The sequence below is a fragment of the Dromiciops gliroides genome, chromosome 1, assembly GCF_019393635.1.
Source record: "Dromiciops gliroides isolate mDroGli1 chromosome 1, mDroGli1.pri, whole genome shotgun sequence".
NCBI classification, from domain to species: domain Eukaryota; kingdom Metazoa; phylum Chordata; class Mammalia; order Microbiotheria; family Microbiotheriidae; genus Dromiciops; species Dromiciops gliroides.
In genome coordinates, this window is record NC_057861.1 from 263,333,535 (window position 1) to 263,355,522 (window position 21,988).

The 21,988-nt window shown below is 38.4% G+C and overlaps 1 protein-coding gene across 1 annotated transcript in view; it reads left to right on the plus strand.

Moving 5' to 3' along the window:
• The window catches only part of RP1 (RP1 axonemal microtubule associated), a 715,393-nt gene that overhangs the window by 424,500 nt on the left and 268,905 nt on the right, over positions 1-21,988 (plus strand). Inside the window, exon 32 of the mRNA XM_043976222.1 lies at positions 19,511-19,680. Within this exon, the coding sequence (XP_043832157.1) occupies positions 19,511-19,680 (170 nt within the window). The remainder of the gene's footprint in view (positions 1-19,510; positions 19,681-21,988) is intronic.

The following is a 21,988-nucleotide window of genomic DNA, read 5'->3' on the forward strand; positions in this document are numbered from 1 at the left end:
GTGCTTTATCCACTGCACCACCTAGCTGCCCCTGTAGGATTACTTTAAAAATAATGTCTGCAGAAGTGGCAGAGGGAGGTCTTTCTCCCTTCTTGCTCTATTGTACTAGCAATTCCAAGCTCAAAAGACATTTGATGATCACATTCCACACCATTTTTGCCCATGCTGCTTTGTACATCTCACTTGCCTAGTAATATTTACATCCTCCAATGATGGAAGATATAGATTTGATAACATATATATTTAGTCTCTGGCCTCCCCTCCTCTCACTGTAATCTATATAATGTTAAGAATAATATTGATAACTCATATGTAAAGTTTGTGAAACACTTCCTTTACATAACTATGAGTTAGACATTGTTATGGAGTTAATTCAGTCAGGTCTGACTCTTTGTGACCCCATTTAGGGTTTTCTTGACAGAGATATTAGAATGGTTTGTCATTTCCTTCTCCAAAGGAAGGAAACTGAGGCACAACAGAGTTAAGTGAGTTGCCCAGAGTCATACAGTAAGTGTCTGAGGCCAGATTTGAACTCAGGAAGATGAATCTCCCTAACTCCAGGGCCAGCATTCTATCTACTACTCCATCTAAGTGTCCTATATTAAATAATGTAAGTACTCAATGCATTTTACAGATCAAAAACTAAAATTTAGATAGGTTGAGTGTTTTCCCATGGTCCAAAGGTGAGGAAAATTAGTCTCAGAGTGACCACATGGTTACTAAGAGCAGAAAAAAATGGGCTAGTTAGTGAAAAGTATTGAAGTTAAAATTTTATCATTTTTGGTCAAAAATCCTTGTCAAACATATCCACAGATTGTGTGAGCTAGATGGAAACTAAGTTAATATATGTGGTCTAACCCTTTCATTTTAAAGATGAAGAAACTGAACTGAGAGAGTAGTTGTCACCTGCTCAAAGTCCATAAGCCTCGGCAGAGAAATTTCCGGAAGAACAAATGAACTGTGGTCATCAGAGGTTCATGACAGAGTCACAAAGTGTTTCTGGTACAAAAATGGGTAACACTGATTCCATAAAGAGAATAATCAGACCAAAACATCCTGCTGTTAAAACCATAGAGTAGGGGCAGCTAGATGGTGCAGTGGATAAAGCACCGGCCCTGGATTCAGGAGTACCTGAGTTCAAATCCGGCCTCAGACACTTAACACTAGCTGTGTGATCCTGGGCAAGTCACTTAACCCCAATTGCCTCCCCCCCTCCCCCCCCAAAAGATTTAAAAAATCCATAGGGTTTCAGCCTTTTTCTCTGAATGGTAAGAGTTTGTTATCCATCAATTAACAAGCATTTATTAAGCACCTCCTGTATGCTAGGAACTGTGCTAAGTTCTTGGGATGAAAAGAATAGTTCTTGGCCTCAAAGATTTGATATACTAATGATGGAGACAACATGTATAGAAGGAGGCACACCAAGGACATATTCAGAGTAGATGGAAGCTAACCTTGGAAGAGGAGGCACTAGCAGCTGGGGATGAGGGAAACTGGGCAAGTTCTCCTGTGCAAAAGGTAGCCCTGGAGCTGAGTCATGAAGAAAGCCTAGAATTCTCAGAGGCAGAGGAGGAGTATTCCAAGCATGGGGGATAGGCAGGGCAAAAGGCACCAAGAGAGAGAATGGAACATGATGTGGGACGAGCATCAAGCCAGAATGGCTGGACGACAGAGTGGGTTGTGAAGAGCTGAACAGCTTTACATGTAGGGTAAAAAAGTTTTATTTTGTTCTAGAGGGTTATAAGGAACTCCCAGTGTTTATAAAGCCATGGGGTGACATGTTTAGATTTGCATTTTACTAAAATGACTTTGGCAGTGGATTGAATAGAGATATATCATAGTGGGGAGGGGACCAGTAAGGAGACTGTTGCAGCTTAAGCAAGAGATGGCAAAGGTCTGAACTAGGTAGAAGTTGTTTATGTGAGATTTACCTAACATGTCATGTGGTGACTTTCTTTTTCAGGGCAGGTAGGTGGTACAGTGCACAGTTTGAGGTCTGAATTCAGGAAGATTCATTTTCCTGATTTCAAATCTTGGGTCAACCATTTACTAACTATGTGACCCTGGGCAAGTCACTTAACCCTGTTTGCCTCAGTTCCTCATCTATGAAGTGAGCTAGAGAAAGAAATGACAAACCACTCCAGTATCCTTGCAAAGAAAACCCTAAGTGGGGCCATAAAGAGTTGATCGAGATGAAAAAATGACTCAACAACAACCAACTTACCTTTTCAGAGCTGCTCTTAAGTGAAAGCAAATTAGAATGGTCTCTAGTGTGGTTTCAGATGTGTGGGACATAGTAAATATACCATGGGACCTTCTCTGGCTCAGGGCTCTACAGGAGAAGTTCACTTGACTAAAGGAGACTGTTGGGATCACCCTTTAATCATATCAATGGGCATTGTCTGGTGTAAGAATTGGAATGACACCCCCTGCTTGGAAAGATATTACAAGGAAGCTCCACCATGAAGAGAAAGCATGTGACTTGGAAACCATGTGACTTTAGCATCCAGAAGTTACCTGGCTTCCATAAGTTACATCTATAGAACCTCCCGTGGGACCTGTCAATCAGAGCTACCAACCAATTAGCTTGGAGCTGTGTGTATGGGGACAGCCCTGTTTCTGGTTTCACAAGAGGCTTCTGGGAGAAGCCTCAGAGGAGTTAGGTCTTTTTTGGATTGGAGACTTTGGCTTGGCAGCAGGGGAGGCAGATTATGGAGACCAGGCAGATATAATTCTTTATCCACATGTTTCTCTTTACTAACTCCTAATATACTTTAATAAATACTTAATGTCCAAAGATTGGTGCTATACATTTTCTAATTTAAGGTGACCACTCATTAGATTTTACATCATAGCTAGAATTTTAGCCCCTTACACTGGTAATAGATAGTAATCATCATCATAAAGTAATATTAGCTTTATTAAATAGCATATTGCCAATAGTTTGGTAGGAACCACATTGCTTATCTTTTTAAATCAGCAGGCATTTATTAATCACTTACTATGTTTCAAGCCCTGCATTAAGTGCTGGTACACAAAGAAAAGGGGGAAAAACACCATGAAAACAGTTCCTCAAAGAGGTGATATTCTTTTGGAGAAAATATGTAAATGAGTACATACAAGATAGTCCTGTGTTTTTCTGTTTCTATATTTGTGAAAGCAAACAAGCAAGCAAACAAGAGACCAATTACAGCTTTCACTTGTGGTGGCAATCTGTCTGCTATTCTACTTGGTAGGTCTTTTAACTACTACTTGATATGACCTTGTCATCCCCTTAGCACTGAAGATGCCAGGATCATCTAAAATCTCTGCCTTTTTCGACCATGAATCCTTTCAACAGATAGGACCACACTGCTATGACCACAACAGCATTCTTGGTCAGTCAGTCATCTAGATCCTCACTGTGAAGCAGTTCCCTGACTAACACCTATGTTATCTTTTCAGAACTCCTGCTTTGATCAGAGCAAACAGAACCCAAAACAAGACAAAGTAACAATGCTTTTCAAAATTATCTCCTCCCACTTAAAAACTGGAGATAGTGTGTCATTGAAACATATTTCAAAGAACATTGAACTTGGATTCAGAAGCCTCAGGTGAAGTCCTGGTTCTGTCACTTAGCTCTTTGACCTTAGGCAAGTCAATTAACCTTTCTGAGCCTAGGTTTCTCTGGGAATTGTTCTTTGTGGGGGGAATAAGTGCTTCCACTATCTACCTCAATGTATCTTTGTGAGGAGGACATTTTACAAATGGCATATCAAAGATATAAAGGTGGCTAATTCTTCTTTTCGTTGGAATGTCTCTGTTATAAATAACCTTGTCCTAGTGTAAATCCTGCCTTCCTTGTATCATGACATTCATATACATACGTTTAAAAACAATCATACCAGAATGTATTTGCCCTTTCTTGCCCCACAGAAAGTTTCAGCACAAGTTCTTTTTGGGGGGCTGGGTGGTATGGGTTGGGGAATAAGGGTTAAGTGACTTGCCCAGGGTCACACTGCTAGTAAGTGTCAAGTGACTCAGGTCCTCCTGAATCCAGGGCCAGTGCTTTATCCACTACACTACCTAGCTGCCCCCCACCCCCAGCACATGTTCTTTAACTTGATGAGGTAGTTTGCTCTTAGAGTTTAAACTGCCCTCTCTATGTGGATGTAGCAATCTTCTCTCCTCAGCTAGATACAACTCTCAGTTTCATGATTTCCCTTGGCTGTTGGACTCACCTTAATTACTATCCAATCAGCAAGTGATGTGGAGGCATCATCATCTCCAAAATTATAGGTTGGATTTTCTCAGCACTTCAGGTTCTTGGGGAGAGTGGGGCAAGGAGGTAGGGTAGTAGACAGAGCACTGGGCCTGGAGCCAGTAAGATTTGATTCAAATCCAGCATTTGACATTTAATAACTGTGTAACCATAGACAAGTCCCTCAGTTTCCTCAACTGGAAAATGGAGATAATAATAGCACCTCTCTCCCACTGTTATTGTAAGGATAAAATTAGATAATATTTGTAAAATACTTAAAACAGTACCTGACACTGTCATAAGTGCTATAGAAATGATAGCTATTATTATTAGTAGTAGCAGTAAACTCTAAAGCCAACTGATGTTAAGTTGTTTCAGTGTCAAAGTCTTACTATCCATCTTCCTTTTGAGCACTTAAAATACCTGGAACATAGTAGGTATTGAATAAATGTTTGTTAATGCCTTCCTGTTATAATACAACTGGTTCCTGAGAGTGAGCAAGGGTATTTGGTCACCCATCCCACTCCTTTCCCTCAACTCCCATAAATCTGGTTACTGAGAATTTGACAAAGTTTTTACTAGATCATCTTGCTCTCCTCTTTCGAATATGGGTACTCTCCATTTCTGTTATTTGTTCTTGACTTATTGCTTCTCAGACATATTTCTTTTTTTTTCTTTTTTCTTTTTTTGCAGGCAATGGAGGTTAAGTGACTTGCCCAGAGTCACACAGCTAGTAAGTGTCAAATGTCTGAGGCCAAATTTGAACTCAGGTACTCCTGAATCCAGGGCCGGTGCTTTAACCACTGTACCATCTAGCTGCCCCCACTGAGCCATCTAGCTGCCCTGACACATTTCTTATATAATCCCCATAGAGCAGATAGAGCACTGACTTTGGCATCAGAGGACCTGATTTCCATTCCCACCACTTACTCCATGCTTGTGACTTTGATCAAGTCATTTGACCTCTTTGTGCCTTTTAGTTTTCTAATCTATAATGAGAAAGTTGTTCTAGGTGATCTGTGAGATCTTTTCCAGCCCCAGATCTATGAATCTATGATCTATCCCCAGTAATTCTTTTGCCATCCTCTTGGTGAAAACCAACTCTTGTCCTACTACATAATCTAAAAAGAAATAAAATAACGAGGCAAATAAAATCCCTATCATCAGAGAGCCACCAATGTTCCAGTGAGTAGTTTAAATTAATTTGGGAGTTTGCTTCCATCAGGCATGATCCAGACAATGAAACACCAATTTTCCCCAGTTTGGATACAAAACAATTCCCAGTGTTGCTTCCCTGGCTTGTGTTTGATGTCTGAGCTAGGGTCTAAATCCCTTTAGTGCTATTGCTTTTCAATATCCCATACCAATTATTCCAACCATCCTTTAAGTATGATCTTTAGGGGATAGTCCCTGAGGGTCATGTTTAAGAAGTTCCTATCCTTTATTTTAATATACTTCCTAGACTTATCCTATCATATCCACTCATTTGGTATATTGGTCACTTTCCCCGTCATGTTGGTTTAGGCATTCATTTAGTTGGTGTTTATTACATACCAAACACTGTCCTACATGCTGGGAATACAAATACAAGGAGAAATAAAAATAGTCCCTGCTTTCAAAAAGCTTACATTCTAATGGGAAGGGAAAGGAAAAGGAACATTTATTAAGTGCCCACTATGTACCAGATACTGTGCTAAGTGCTTTTTACAAATATTATCTCATTTGACCTGACAACAACACTGCAAGATAGGTGCTATTATTATCTCCATTTTATTGTTGAGGAAGGGCAAGTAGGTTGGCATAATAGATAGAATGCCAGGCCTGAAGTCAGAAAGATTCATCTTCCTGAGTTAAAATCTGGCCTCAGACACTTACTTGCTATGTGACCCTTGGCAAGCCACTTAACCATGTTTGGTTCAGTTTCTTCATCTATAAAATGAACTGGAGAAGGAAATGGCAAAAAACTCCAGTGGATTTTTGCCAAGTTTTTTTAATGGAATTTTTGCCAAGAAAAACCCAAATGTGGTCACAAAGAGTTGGATATAATTGAACCGACTGAAGAAACTGAGAGAAAAACTGGGGAAAGACAACATAAGAAATCAAGTTAAAAAGGAAGAGACAAAGGTACTTGGCTTGGAGTCCTTGTAGAGGAATCAGTCATGGCTGGCCTGGGCACATGCCTTCAATAGAGGTTCTGGGAAGAGCCATGAAATTGAAGGGAGAGGCTGCAGGGATGAACAGTACTTCTACTCTGTGAGTTCCAAGGCTCCAATGAAGCTTTAGGATAAAAAGCTAGGGCTGGGTAGATAAAGTCCTGACTGTACCCTGGAGAGGATGGAGGTTAACCCAGAATATATTTGCGGGACTTGAATACTAAAAGTCTCAGTCAATTTGAGGCAGTGTGGTATATGGAAATTCCACTGGGCCAGGAGCCAGGAGCCAGGAGAGACCTGGGTTTCAAATCAACTTCTGTCATTTGCTAACTACATGACCTCGGACAATTCATGTAAACTATATAAGCTTCAGCTCCTTCCTCTGCAAAATAAGGGTGATATTGTAATAACTGTTGTAATGACCCTATAAAGCTGGAGTGCAGGGAGACCAAATGCAAGTTGGAGAAGTGATTCAGAATTGATTGGTATGTCGTGAGGGCCATTTTCTCCTTTACTCACCTTAAGATCCAAGGACGGTGTGTTTCAGTGAGTTCAACTGAATTCTAGTTGCAAGTGTATGTACATTATTCACATGAAGTAGCTACTCCATACCTAAGTCCTCTACTTTTAGTCTATATTAGAATCATCCTTAAAACAGTGACAATGATATCACAGTTTTAAGTAGTTGAGACATCTGTCCCTCATGAGTGACAGTTCATCCTATATGCCATACACTGTCTCCTCTCTAAATGATGAAATAGGTTCAATTAGAAGGAGAAAAAAGTTCAATTTCACTGTATTTTTCAATCTATCACATTCACATTTTATCTTTTTTTTTTTTAGTGAGGCAATTGGGGTTAAGTGACTTGCCCAGGGTCACACAGCTAGTAAGTGTCAAGTGTCTGAAGCCAGATTTGAACTCAGGTACTCCTGAATCCAGGGTCAGTGCTCTATCCACTGTGCCACCTAGCTGCCCCATCACATTCACATTTAAAAAAATTATGCCTATGAAAAGTGCTGTGTGAGAAATGAGAGGAGCAGCTTGTTGTCATAAGAGAACAAAGAAGAAATGTTTCATGGAGCTGGAATTTCCTATGGGCCTTACAGAATAATAACTGCAACAGCAAATACTTTTTAAAAAGAAACACTCTAAGTTCTACAAAATACTTTATATACATGATCTTGTTTGTTTCTTACAACAGTCCTATGAGGTAGGTGCCCTTATTAACCCCATTTTACAGATGTGAAAAAAGAGGCTGAAAGAGGTTGACTTGCTCAGGGTCTTCCAGCTAGCATGTGTGTATACACACACACACACACACACACACACACACACACACACACATATATATATATTTTGCAGGAATCAAACATTTTTCTGATTCCAAATCTAGCACTCCATCCAAGGCTGCCTTCTAGTGTGGGTTACAGTTTTCAACCAACAAATGAGGAGAGATAGATCATCATAATTATAGGGAATAGCTTGAGGAGAGACACAGAGGCAGAATCACAGAAACTTTCAAAGGTGTATTTTGCCAAAGGCAGGGTCCCAACTCCCAAATGGAAATGGAAATGGCACACCAACTGTATGAATTTAGACAGCTTATGTGAATTTGAATCAACATTGATCTCCCAGAACCTGAAAGATAGAACTGACAAAGGCATATCCCTTTCCCTCTAGAAGGGTCACTACTTTGGAAGATGTCTTCTTTCTTGCCACATAGTACCATGAACCCTTTTGCAACATTAAAACAAAACAAAACTAAAACAAAACTAAAAAACAAAAAACAAACAAAAAATAAAACACCACAACCACCATGATAAACCAAACCAAACCAAAAACCCCTTTGCAATCTGGGCATGTTAAATGTCCAGGTAATTCCTGGAAAGAAGGAAGGAAAAAAGCAGAGACTACATGACTTTTATGTGTTAGGCACTTTGGAAATATCATCTCATTTAATAGTCACAACAACCCTGGGAGGTAGGTTCCATTATTACCTCCATTCTATAGTTGAGGAAATGGAGGCAGACTAGAGATCAAATGACTTGTCCAGAGTCACACAGCTATTAAATGTTTAAGCTGGGATTTGAACTCAGGTCTTCCTGCCTCCAGTCTGAGCACTCTTTTGCCCCACCTAGCTGAGGACAATTCACAACCCAGAGAAACCATCCCATTCATTCCTTTTCTTGATCTTTTTTCACACACAATTTCATTTCTTCCCACTAGATAAATTCAGTGTTTCTGGTTTTGGATCCAGTGACCCAACCTCCCCGTCTTCTGAATAAGATACCTCACATTTGCAGTACCTTGATGAGCAATATCTATGGCTTTATCCCTATGGCAACTGTGAACTCCTGTTTTTTTTTTCTTTGCTTCTCCAAGACTTTCTTAAGCATGTACTTAACTATGCCTTCTCATTTTCAATCCATAAATGGTTTCCTCAGTTCCTTATTCTTAATTCCCATAGCCTTGTAATGTCTATTTCTCAGAAGGAGTTTCTGATCTTCTCTGCCTCTTTTCTGAGACACCATCAGAGTATATTTTCAAGAAATTACTCCAGAGAAAAAATCACCGAACTGCATCTTCAAGGACCTATGTAAGCCAAAATTCCTAAAGTTTTTATGGATTTCCTTAATTGCCCCTATCCTTTCCTCTGCTCATCCAGACTCCACAAATACATTGAGTCAGCAATATGCTTTACTACCTGTTCTTACTTCATCATTGCTAATAATATATATCTTATTGGGCTCAGGTGCCTGATCCCATCAGCTTGCTGAGACTACTGTGTCATATGGAGGATGCTAGTCCTGGGGGAATTTTAAATTCTTGGGAGGGAAATGCCTTGGAGAGACTAGAGTATTTATGAATGTATTTCAGATGGTTCCAGATGGGTTGCCATGTTGTTAAGAGGAGACTTTTCTTCACTGATTGCATAGCCAGAACTGTTAGGGTCTTTAAAAGGGTCTGAGTCAGCTCCAGCTCTCTTTGTTGCATTCATGACTGGGGGAGGTAGCATGTATGCTCTGGCTGTTTCTCTCAAAGTCATGTGGGCTATATATCCCCTCAGGATTTCAGGGTAACTTGAGAGGCTTAGGATGACATTTTTTATCCAGTGTCATTAGCTCTAGCTTCTACTCAGTGTTCTTCCCCATTGTTAAAGTATCAATGACCAGGGCTTGACATTGATTGACTTTTAGAAAGGGATTTTTACTTCAAAGTTATAAAAAACCCAAATATATAAACATTTTCTCCTGTACCTTGAGGGTGTAATTTCCCCCACACTACCTTAGTCCTTGGGGGTTAGGAGGCTGGTAGGATTCACAATGTAATTTCATTCTGACATAGAATTGGTCCCACCAAGTTCACAGCCAAGGGCAGGTGCTAAGTAAGTCCTACTGAGCAGGGATCCACTCCCCATCCCTCCTCACTTCTGGGTATTCAGAGTCTGGATACAAAACTCAACCTGGATTCTAACTTCCAGATTTTCTTTTGATCACATTATCCTGAGAAAGGGTCCATAGACTTCTGTAGTTCCATGGGTGCTATAATAGAATATACACAACCAAGAGATTGGATTGTCATTTCAATTCTGCCAATATGATCTCAAGCAACTCACTTTGCCACGTTTAGTCTCATGTCCCTTACCTATAAAATAAAGGATTTAGACCAGATTGGGAGTTCTTAACTTGGAATTCTTAGACCAAGGGATCCCTGGATAGATTTCAGGAAATCCATGAATTTGGATGAGGATATACATACATGCAAACATACGTACATAAGTATGTATATAGACACACATATATACATATATGTGTAGATACACATATATAGAGAAACACATATTTACATATATATCTTTATTTTCAACAATCTCTTACAAAGGAAATTATTTTTTCCTTGAAACATTTGAAAATAATGTAATACATTTTAGTTGAAGGTATTTTAGAACCCTTTGCCTCACTTTCTAATAGATATGTTAGCTTGGAGCACACACTCTGAAATGGAAAGGCATCTTCACAGCATGAGTTTGGCAGAGACATCACTCATTGGCCATGTTTATCCTATATTCATGTTACAAGAAAACTAAGATATTTAGTCCAACTGTCTACTTGACATACATTCTGTCTACAATAATCCCAAGTGGTCATCTGGCTTTTGCTTGAACATTTCCAGGAATGAGGAATTTAGTTCCTACTAAGGCAGCATTTTCTTAGAATTTCATAAAAAATTCTCAGAGTCTTTAGTTGGTCTTTCCAATATGGCTCTATCAAGTGTTACTGGCAAATTAATTTACTTAGTAACCTTAGTCATAGCTGCCTGTTGATTTCAAGAGGTTTCTAATAGATAATCAAGCAGGAGTTCCAACATATTAAGTGTTGGCCAGGTGCAGTTACACAAAGGAAATATATTTGTAGAGCATATGCTATACTTGGTAGGATTAAAGGGAAGTGGGAGAAAGCAGAATGGTCCACTTAGAATGGGCATTGATGACTGCTATGAAACTCTGCTTGTAATTTTATACTTAACAATACCTTAGGATGAGTTTTTCCCCTCCTTGAGACGCATCATAAATCAAGAAGATGTTATAAATGGGAGAGCAGAGGAGGCATGTTGTCTAAAGGTATCATTATAATGACAAGCAAAGACCTTGTCGTATAACTCACTACAACCTTTTAAGAGAGAACAAAGTGATTTTTAGGGCTTTGGAAAGAGCCGAATTCTATGAAACTTCTAAGAAATCATTTATTCATGTTCTGATATGTTCCCTATTTTATAAAACAGAAAAAAAAAACCTCCTTTTTTTTTAAAAAAAAAGAATCTCACATAAGAAAAATAATAGTTCCTGTTTATGTGATGCTGTCAGATTTACAAAGAACTACACTCATTACTGCCCTATGAGGTAGGCCACAAAAGCTGAAGAAGCCATGTGAAAAGTACTTGCTATTTGGAATAGTCATGATTTGTTATTTCAGTTTCAGAATTTTATTTGAATTTCAGTCAGTTATTAAATGACATCTCCTTCTTTAGTATTGATTTAATGTATATTCAAAAAGATAATAAAAAGGAAAGATGTCTTAATACAAAAATGACTTGTGTAAAAATTTGATTGTAGTTTTCTCTGTCCCTTCCTCTCCCCTTCCTGCCTAATGCCAATAATAAGTTAACTACCAGAATGTTATCATTACCACCAGCCTTCAAAGTAGAAAAGTAATGCAATTTAATTTGGGAGTAGGAGGGGATAAGTAAACAAAATAAACCACAGAAAGGAAAACAACTACTTATAATATTTCAAATTTATGAAGGGAAATATATATTTTTTAACAAAAAGAAAATTAAAAAAAATCATGTGTTTAGAATGTCAGTCTCAGAATTTTTAAGTCTTACAAACCATTTGGAATAGTTCTTGAGAATACAATACTTTTAAATTGTTCTTAATAACAAAATAATTTACCTTGTGCAGCAACATAAAATAGCTACCCTAAAGTATCAAAATCTACTGTATCCTTGTCTTATAGCTACCAAATACTTTCATGTACTTGAGATGAAGATATTAAACAACTTGGGCCAAGGTTTCAGAGGCTTAAGCCATCTATAGTCAGTTGTCCTAGAAATGAAAGATAGTTTTCAGATTATCAGAATTCAGCCAGGAGAGGACCTCAGAGATCATGTACTAGAGTCTCATCATGTTGCAGCTGAGGAAATTGGGACTTAGGTAGGTCAAGTGACTACCCTAAGGGCCTAAACTAAATCAAAGAGCCCTCCCTAGATTTGAGTCTAGTCATCCATAGGTGGAGCAAGCGAAAAGTTAATTAAGCCAATTCTCTTTGTACTATATGGTGTACTCTTCCTAATCATGTGACATTTAGCAATTTAGGTGGTGGATGAAGCAGAATAACCTAAGATCATTGAGCTTGAGCTGGATGCAACCTCGGAGGTCCTCTTGTCATATAAAGAAGCATTGATTTAGACCTGGAAAGCAACTTATAGGCCACTTATTTCTATTTCTTTTTTTGCAGTTGAGTAAACTGGGGCCCTTAGAAACTAAGTGACTTGCCTAAGGGTAAACAGGTCTTTGAAGGTTTGTCCTGTAGAGGTGAAATTAGATTTATTCTGCTTGTTCTACAAGAGAACAAAGGGCAAAATTAGGAGCAATAAGGAGAAATAGTAAAGTAGATTAGGCTTGTTGAAAACATTTCCACCTGGGGGAGCAGAGCCAAGATGGCAGAGGAAAGGCTGTGACTCTCTATGTTCCTGAACAAATCCGTCCACATACCTCCAAAAAAAAAATGATGTAAGACAACTCCTGGAGCAGAAAAACCTACAAAAGAACAAAATGAAACTATTTTCCACCCAAAGACAGCTTAAATAGGTGTCAGGGATTGTCTACTGTAAAGGGTGAGAGATCCAGCGCCAGGTAGGCCATGTCTCCAGAGCCTCAGAATCTTCAGCATCAGAGGCTCCTTCTGAAACTCAGCTCATGGACCAGTGAGAGAGTCCAGTGGTTGCCCAGGGGGAAATAGTGGGGGTCTTTGTGAAAGCAGAGGTTGAGCATGTAGCCCAGGAAGCCGACTTGAGTGACAGAGGCCCAGTAGGGGAGGGGAACAGGCATGTCAAGCTTTCAACCATAGAAAATCAGATTTCAATCAGATTTCTGCTTCCAGGTTAAAAAGAAAGCAGGGCCATGGTTACTTACAGGCCAGGTGAGCTGAGAACAAGCCTAATCGTACCACTTGGGACCCCCTGTAGCTTGGGACAGTGTATCCTGGAACCTCTACACATTAAGAAGGAGTTCAAAGCCAAGAAACAGGCAGGCACAATGAGGAGGCAGAGAAAACAGCAGACCATCAAAAGGTTCTTTGGTGGCAAGGTAGATCAAAATACACCCTCAGAAGAAGATAGTAACAAAGTCAAAGCTCCTACACTAAGCTTCCAAGAAAAATATGAATTGATTTGGAGCCATAGTAGCACTCAAAAAGAACTTTGAAGATAAAGTAAGAGAGGTAGAGGAAAAAATGGAAAGAGAAATGAGAGTGATTCAGGAGGGTCATAAAAAAAAAAAGTCAACAGCTTGAAAACCAAATTGGCCAAATTGAAAAGGAGGTACATAAATTCTCTGAAGAAAATCATTGCTTAATAATTAGAATTGGGGGCAGCTAGGTGGCACAGTGGATAAAACACCGGCCCTGGATTCAGGAGGACCTGAGTTCCAATATTGCCTCAGACACTTGACACTTACTAGCTGTATGACCCTGGGCATGTCACTTAACCCTCATTGCCCCCCCCCCCAAAAAAAAGAATTAGAATTGAGCAAATAGAAGCTAATGACTTTATGAGAAATCAAGACACAATAAAGCTAATCCAAATGAATAAAAAAAATAGAGGGCAATATGAAATATCTCCTTGGAAAAACAGCTGACGTGGAAAATAGATTCAGGAGAGAGATTTTTTTTTTTAATGGGGCAATGGGGTTAAGTGACTTGCCCAGGGTCACACAGCCAGTAAGTGTCAAGTGTCTGAGGCCGGATTTGAACTCAGGAACTCCTGAATCCAGGGCCGGTGCTTTATCCACCAGGAGAGAGATTTTTAAAAATCATTGAACCACCTGAAAACCATGATCAAAATAAGAGCTTAGACATCATCTTCCAAGAAATTGTCAGGGAAAATTGCCCTGATATTCTAGAAACAGAAGGTAAAATAGAAATTGAAATAATCCACTGATAACCTCTGGAAAGAGATCCACAAAGGAAAATTCCCAAGAATATTATAGCCAAATTCCAGAGATCCCAGGTTAAGGAGAAAATATTACAAGCAGCTAGAAAAAATGAATTAAAATACTGTGGAGCTACAGTTAGGATAACAAAAGATCTAGCAGTTTCTACATTAAAGGACTGGAGGGTTTGGAATATGATATTCCAGAGGGCAAAGGAACTGGGATTACAACCAAAAATAACCTACACAGCAAAACTGATTAAAATCTTTCAAGGAAAAAATGGGATTTAAATAAAAAAAGGACTTTCAGGCATTCATGATAAAAAGACCTGAACTGAATAGAAAATTTGACTTTCAAATACAAGACCCTAGAGAAGCATAAAAAGGTAAACAGGAAAAAGAAATCATGAGGGATATCAAAAGGTTAAACTGTTTACATTCCTATATGGGAAGATGATACTTCTAACTCATGAGAACTTTTTCAGTATTAGGGCAGCTGAAAGGAATATACTTAGAAAGAGGGAACAGGTGTGAATTGAATATGAAGGAATGGCACCTGTAAAGCATTTATTTTTTGTTTCTCCTTGTTTTTTGTGGGGCAGGCAGGGTGGGGTCGCTTATGTCTGAGGCCAGATTTGGGCTTCGGGACCTTCTGGTTCCAGGGCTGGTGCTTTAGCCACTGTCTCACCTAGCTGACCCATAATGACATCTTTAAAATAAAGTTAAGGGGTAAGAGGAATGCACTGGAAGAAAGGGAAAGGGAGAGGTGGAATGTGGTAGAGTAGCTCACATAAAAGATACAAGAAAAAACTTATAGAATGGAGGGGAAGATGGGGAAGGAGTGGGGGAATGAGTGAATCATACTGTCATGAGAATTGACTCAGGGAAGGAATAACATACACACTCAAATAGGTCTAAGAATATATTTTGCCCTGAGGGAAAGTGGGAGGGGAAGGGGATAAGGGCGGAGAGGCAAAGGATGGGAGGGAAGATTGGGGGAGGGGACAGTAAAAAGCAAAACACCTTTGAAGAGGGATAAGGTGAAAGAAGACAGAAAATAGAGTAAATGTCAAGGGGAGGGAATAGGATGAAGGGTAATACAGTTAGCAATAATAACTGTGAAAGAAATGATAAACAGGATGCTATCAGAAGGACATATGAATAATGCAAACCATCAACAGAGGAAGAACTGATGGTATCTGAATACAGATTGAAGTATAATTTTATTTGTTAGTTACCCTTTCTATAGTTATTTTTTCTGTTTTCTTTCACAACCTGACAAATGTGAATATTTTTTTCATGACTGCACATGTATGACTTATATTGAATTGCTTGATTTCTTAGGGAGATATAAGGAGGGAGGGAGGAAGGTCTTCACTAGAAGCTTCCTACAGTGATAAAATCACAAAGCCAGTTAAAAACACAATGTCTATTTCTTAACAATTTGAATGACCACAAAATGGAAAGGATCTCCTTCAGAAATAGCGGATTCTGCTTCTTTAGATAACTTCTTGCAGAGGCCAAATGACCACTTGTTAGGGAAGTTATGGAAAGAATTCTTGGTCAAGTTAGACTTGAACTAGTTGGCTACCAAGATCACGTCTGGCTTTCATATTTTGACCTCTCTCTCTCTGTCTCTCCCTTTCTCTTTCTCTCTTTCTCTGTCTTTCTGTCTTTCTTTGTCTTTCTCTCTCTCTCTCTTTCCCTGTCTTTCTGTCTCTCTGTCTCTGTCTCTGTCTCTGTCTCTCTCTCTCGTGTAAATTTCTCTTAATCTCTTAATTTGTGCCTGAGGTAGGGAAGTTGGTCAGTAAGATAGGAATCAATTATGCACAAACTTATTAGGATCTCATTCTGGGGTGAATTTGGGAAGAATTTGGAAGTCTTGAGTAAGATGCTAGAAACATGGTAAAAAAAAAAACAACAGTAAGTATTCATTTCATTGTGGTAATAACAATCCTTGGAAAAGGATCCAGATATAAGATAATGAAAATATGAAATTACAACCACCTTGAAATAAGTGAATATCTGAAGTATATTCTTATCACTGGGACCAGGGTAGAGACATGGAACATGGGACCATGTTTCCTGAAAGCTAACATATGTGACTAAGAGTGTTCATTTGATAAAAATTACAGCTATTAACAAATAATAAGAGAAAGGTATGTGTTATAGGTTGATTAGTCTGGTAAGCTTTGAGGGTTGTTCACCTTCAATTTCATTAATTCAGAGTGATGAACTTTTCATTTATTTGTTTGTTTGGTGGAGAGGGTGGTATGAACTTTTTGAGAGAAGAGAAGGACAAATAGGGTAAAGTGCTGCATAGATAATGAGGGACATTACCTAGACCAAGAAAGGCTTTTGAGCACAGTAGTGGAAGATACAGCCTAACAAAAGTATAATTAAGATGAGGTTTTAATCTATTTTGTGTGATGAGCTTCTTTGGCAGTACAGTGAAACCTATGGGTTCCTCAGATAGAAAGAAATGGTAAATTTTAGTTACAGGTTAGTGATAATAAATATGTATTTTTTTTCTCATCCAAGTTTACTAGTCTATTGAAATCTATCTAGGGACCCAGGCTAAATACACTTTCTTGACCAGGTTCTTCATTTTGTAGATAAGGAACCTAAGGCCTAAAGAAGTCAAATGGTTTGGATAACATCACACAACTAGCCATTGGCTTGATTGTGTATTTTCTACTGTCACAACCATGGGGTAGAAAGGGATCCTGAGGATTAATGTTAGCATTAGCTTTTATAGGTAATGACAAATACCTAGGATTGGCTGCATGTCCTCGAAAGAAATGACCTAGAACCTTGGCAACCTAGTGATACCTGCATTTCCTTGTTACCTGACATAGCCTCAACTCTTATTGTCACCCACAATCAGATTGCCGAATTAATCATTTTTTTCCCTTTTAAAATAGTTTAACATAGCCAGAAGCTTTTTTCTTTCCATATGAAAATAAGCACAATCATCTTTTTTTATGGGGCAGTGAAGGTTAAGTGACTTGCCCAGTGTCACACAGCTAGAAAGTGTCAAGTGTCTGAGGTCGGATTTGAACTCAGGTCCTCCTAAATCCAGGGCAGATGCTTTATCCACTGTGCCACCTAGCTGACCCCCAAATTAGTCTTAATAACATCTTATTTTCCTGGATTCTACCTGACCTGCTCTGTTTCAGGTATCTAAAAATATATCACCAAGTTGCTTTACCTCATGTGTCTAGAAATAACAATGAAAAGAGTAATTATTTAACATTTGCATGTTGCTGGTCCTTTTGTGCAAATGACTCCCACAGATGTCTCAAAGGGAAAAAGTTGCTGTGTATACTTTATTTCCTTTCAGAACTGAGCTTGGTTTCTCAGTACAGCACATACTGAATGACTAGGCTGTGGAATTGTTTGTTCCTTCTCTCCTTTGCAGACAGATCCAAATCACATCCAGGTGCCAAGTACTTTCTTTTATTAAAAATAGTTCATTGAGAATGGGGTATTTATGACCATGCAATGCCTTTAATATTCAAAACATGAGGTAATGTCCTCTCGCTTTATCTTCTCAACTTTGTTACTTTTCAAATCTTCTGACCTCCAAAGAAAGTCCTTCACTCCGTGTATCCTCAGAAAATGGAATCCAATGAAGTGAGCTTCCAACACACACACCTGCTTAGGGAAGATTCGGGAAACCACACAGACTAAGGGCCACATTGTTCTAGACTGTTTCATATTTCCAAAACAGTCCCTACGTACTAAGAAAGGAGAAAATCTATAAAAAAATAAGAATAACTGAAAGAAGAAAAAAGAAAATGATTAAGGGTGAAGTACCAAAATTGCCACCCAAGGGGTAAAGATAAATACCACCAAAAGAAGTGGGCAGGGGCATAGTTACTTAAGTATCACTTCAAAAATCTTCACTTTGCATACCATGAATTCAGTTTCTTGTGCATACCAGGGAAATGATTTTTTTTCTTTTGAAGTAAGTGAAATATGAATTATCCCTTCCCCTCAGGAAATCCACCTTACTAAAATAAATGATCATTGATTTCTTATCATACCAATTATGATGCTTTTTCATCTGATTATTGTAAGAATTAGTGTGGACTACATACTTGAAGTTCCTGAATGTCTTAATCAATATGAAACATTCTAAATGTCCTTTTGAAAACTCAGTTGTCCCTCACTCCTCCCCCACTTACCTGCCATTCCTTTACATTTTTTTCTCAAAAAATCCAGCATTCTTTTTTTTTGGGGGGGGGTAGCAATGAGGGTTAAGTGACTTGCTCAGGGTCACACAGCTAGTAAGTGTCAGGTATATGAGGCCGGATTTGTACTCAGGTTCTCCTGAAAGCAGTGCTGGTTCTTTATCCACTGTGTTATCTAGCTGTCCCCCAACATTCATTTTGTGGGAGCTACATTTTTGCTCATCTCTCCATTGGCTGTAGTTCTTGTTGGTCTGGGGGAGGGGGGAAGATATGTTTTGCCCTTGTTGTCAAGTGACTATATGATCCCATCAGGATTGGGACTTGGACAGAAAGAGTGCTAGAAGGAAAACCTAGGTTTTATCGTGCAGTCAATATACCTTTCTCCACATGTGTTTCTTATATCTTTTCCTTCTCTGAATCTGCTTCATCCAGTGCCCATAATGTCATCTTTGACTTAGCCATGGACCTCATTTATGGCCCTACCATGTCCTTCCTTGTATATTCTATGCAGTTGTTGAAAACATTTAATACTGCGAATGATAGAGCCAAGCATCTTTTGAAGACTTTAGACAAAGTACCCTATTAGTTTACTGGCCAGAACTCCCCTGTATGTGTTCTCCTGTTCCAGTGTAAACTCTTTGAGGACAGGAACTCTGTTTTTCTCTTTTCATCTTCAATGTTTATCATGTTCTTGGCACATAGTGAGGACTTAATAATGTGATTTCATTAGATTGTAGGGTTTTATAGGCAGCATTAATCATTACTTAGCTTGGCATGCTAAGCTTGCTGTCAACAAACATTTTCTCTTCTATTCTTTCCCTCCTCCTTCTCTTCTCCTTCCTTCTTCTCTACCCCTCCTCATCTCCCTTCCTCCTATCCCTCTCTCCTCCCCTTGCTTTTCACATCCTTTTCCCTTTCTCTTCCCTCTACTCCTCTTTCTTTTTCTCCTAACTTTGGAATGAATTGCCTCAATTTCCCACTTTTCAAAGATCATTGTATTTTCTAATCCTTTAATCTGAGTCCTAAAAAAAAATTCGGTATAACACAACATGTTTTTCTGTTCAGTAGCTTTGGATATCTATTTTGAATGTTAAACATTGAAAGATGTATAGGGCTATTGATTTATTTTCTTTATCATCAAAAATATGATGAATTTTGGGTAGAACCCTAATTTTTGTCCAGTATTCAATGCCATTTTTGGTTCATTTAGGTGGACAGTGGATCATACGAGTGAAAACAGCTGAAGATTCTCCAGAAAGTAGAGAATGTAAGAGGACACTGGTGATTTATGGTTCAAAGGCAAAAAGCAGGGACCTCCTCCTTTCACCAAGGAATCTTGGACAAGTGTGTTTTCTTCCTGGAGCTACAGATGAATTCCTTGTAAGTCACAAGAATATTATCTTCCCTTTACAGCATAACAGTCTAGCTCAAAGAGATAATTTAGTTAAGATTACCAAGATGTATCTATTCCATTAAGAAGTCTGTAATTTCTATTAGGCATTCTAATGTTACATTATCCCATTTGCTAATTTTTGTTTTAACCCTGCAACATTTTCCCATTTGAGAGAATGGTGGTATCTGGTGTTCTTTCTCATTTAATTCCTGAGATTAAAAAAATAAATGATATCTCTATGGAAGTTTTTTGCAATTTGCAAATTATTTGCTTTAACTTAAACCTGTGAGGGAGATAGTAGAAGGTCATTCCTATTTTACAGATGAGGAAATTGAGACACAGAAATATAAAGTGATTGTTTTGAACTCATATGGGGTGATAGTGGGGAACCTAAGCCTTCTGACTTCCAGTCTAATTTTGTTTTCCATTCATTCATTCATTCATTCATTCATTCATTCATTCATTCATTCATTCATCATATACCTAGTTCATTTCCACTAGATATACTATATCATACTAATTCTTTAATATATCTGACCATCATTATCCATAGCATTTATTTAGTTCTTGTTAGTATGTATATATATATATTTCCTGTGCTAGATGAGAAGCTAATTAGACATAGCCCTTGATTGCATTCCATAAGTAGAATGTGTATATTAAGAAAAGGACTAAATAGCTTTTGATAATATATGTGTAGACATTCATTCATTCATCTATCCACTTATTTATTTATTAATTCATTTAATCATTTGTCTGTTTATTTGTTTTTCTATCTATCTATCTGTTTAGTTGTTTATCTGCTTTAAGATTTGCAAACAACTTTCCTTATAACCACCCTGTAAGGCAATGTAGGTGATGTAGAGAATTATTAGGTGTGTAAGAATTATTATCTCCATTTTACAAATGAGGGGACTGAAGCTCAGGGAGGTTAAGTGACTACCCAAGATCATATGGTAAATTTTGAACTAGGATCTAAACGCAGATCCTCCTGACCACAAGGTCAGTGTGTTTTTTATACCACAGCCACCTGTTGAACCACATGGAGCTTAGTGCTTCCTGTAGAGACAAATGTAAGAAAACAGACTCTTTGTGAGGCACATTGGGTCATTCACCTTGTCATATTGAATATCAGATGCCCTTGTGGGACTGCTTTTGTAGTCTGCCTAGTCATCCCCCGAAATAAGGAAATTCAGTCCAAGCAAAGTTATGTTTATACAGGCTTTTGCTACCTTCAGAGCTTATACCATGTTTGTATCTTTGAATGGACCTTTCCTTAGTATTGATACATGAACCAAACAGTATAAGAGAAAGAAGTCTGGCTCCATGTATGCTCAGAAGGGTTCAAGTTTTACTAATGTAGAGACTTTCAAACAGCTTTTCTCTAAACGTGGCCTTGGACCTTATCCACTGAGGTTACGCACAATGTATATTACAATCTTTGAAATAGCCAATGCGAGACTACAGAACACACCCTTGAGCAGTATATAAAGCCCCTTCAACCATTTAGCATAGTATGATTTCAAGTTCACTCAGTCACATAACCCATTATGTTGCCCCAGAATGGCATGTTACCTGAAGTCAGCCAAACACCATTGAGTAAGAGATTCTGATTAGAGTATAAGACCACCAAATCTTAGTTTGGGAAGCAACAGACCAACAAATGCCCACGTCTTACTTTTAGTTGTGCTATGCCACAGGTTTGCTGCATTTGAATGCAATGAGGCATCCCACTGGCTGCTTACTCAATGAACCTCTATAATCCTGATCTCCCTCTAGGAAGATGTGATACATTTCCCCCTTGGTGTCTTATGACCTTGTTTCTGTTCTTGGAGTCAAAGCCCTAACAATACCTGCTCGTTTTCCTCTCTGAGGTTGTTCTTTCTTCCAGCACTGATCATGGCATTTTATATTTGTTAAAGAAAGTAAATCAAAACAGCAGCATCTAACATGAAGGAGAAAGTAGTGTTTTAAAGGAATTTTTGGGACACATTCTAGTTAGAAATAGTCCAATCTGTATGTTGTATTTTCTTTCATCTTCCCCTCTCCTTATTTTTCAATTAATATTTGATTGGACTTTTAATTTTCAACTATTAAAAAAAAACATAGGTGAAACTTAAAATATCACTTTTAAATTTGGGAGACAATGATCCTATCATGATGAAGCCAATTAACTCAAATGGGAATTAAGCAATTGACCCTAATTTTGTCCTCAGGGATCAATAACATATTTTGATATAAATAACTAGCTATATAAGAGAACAGGTTAGGAACTCTGGAAAACACATGATAGGA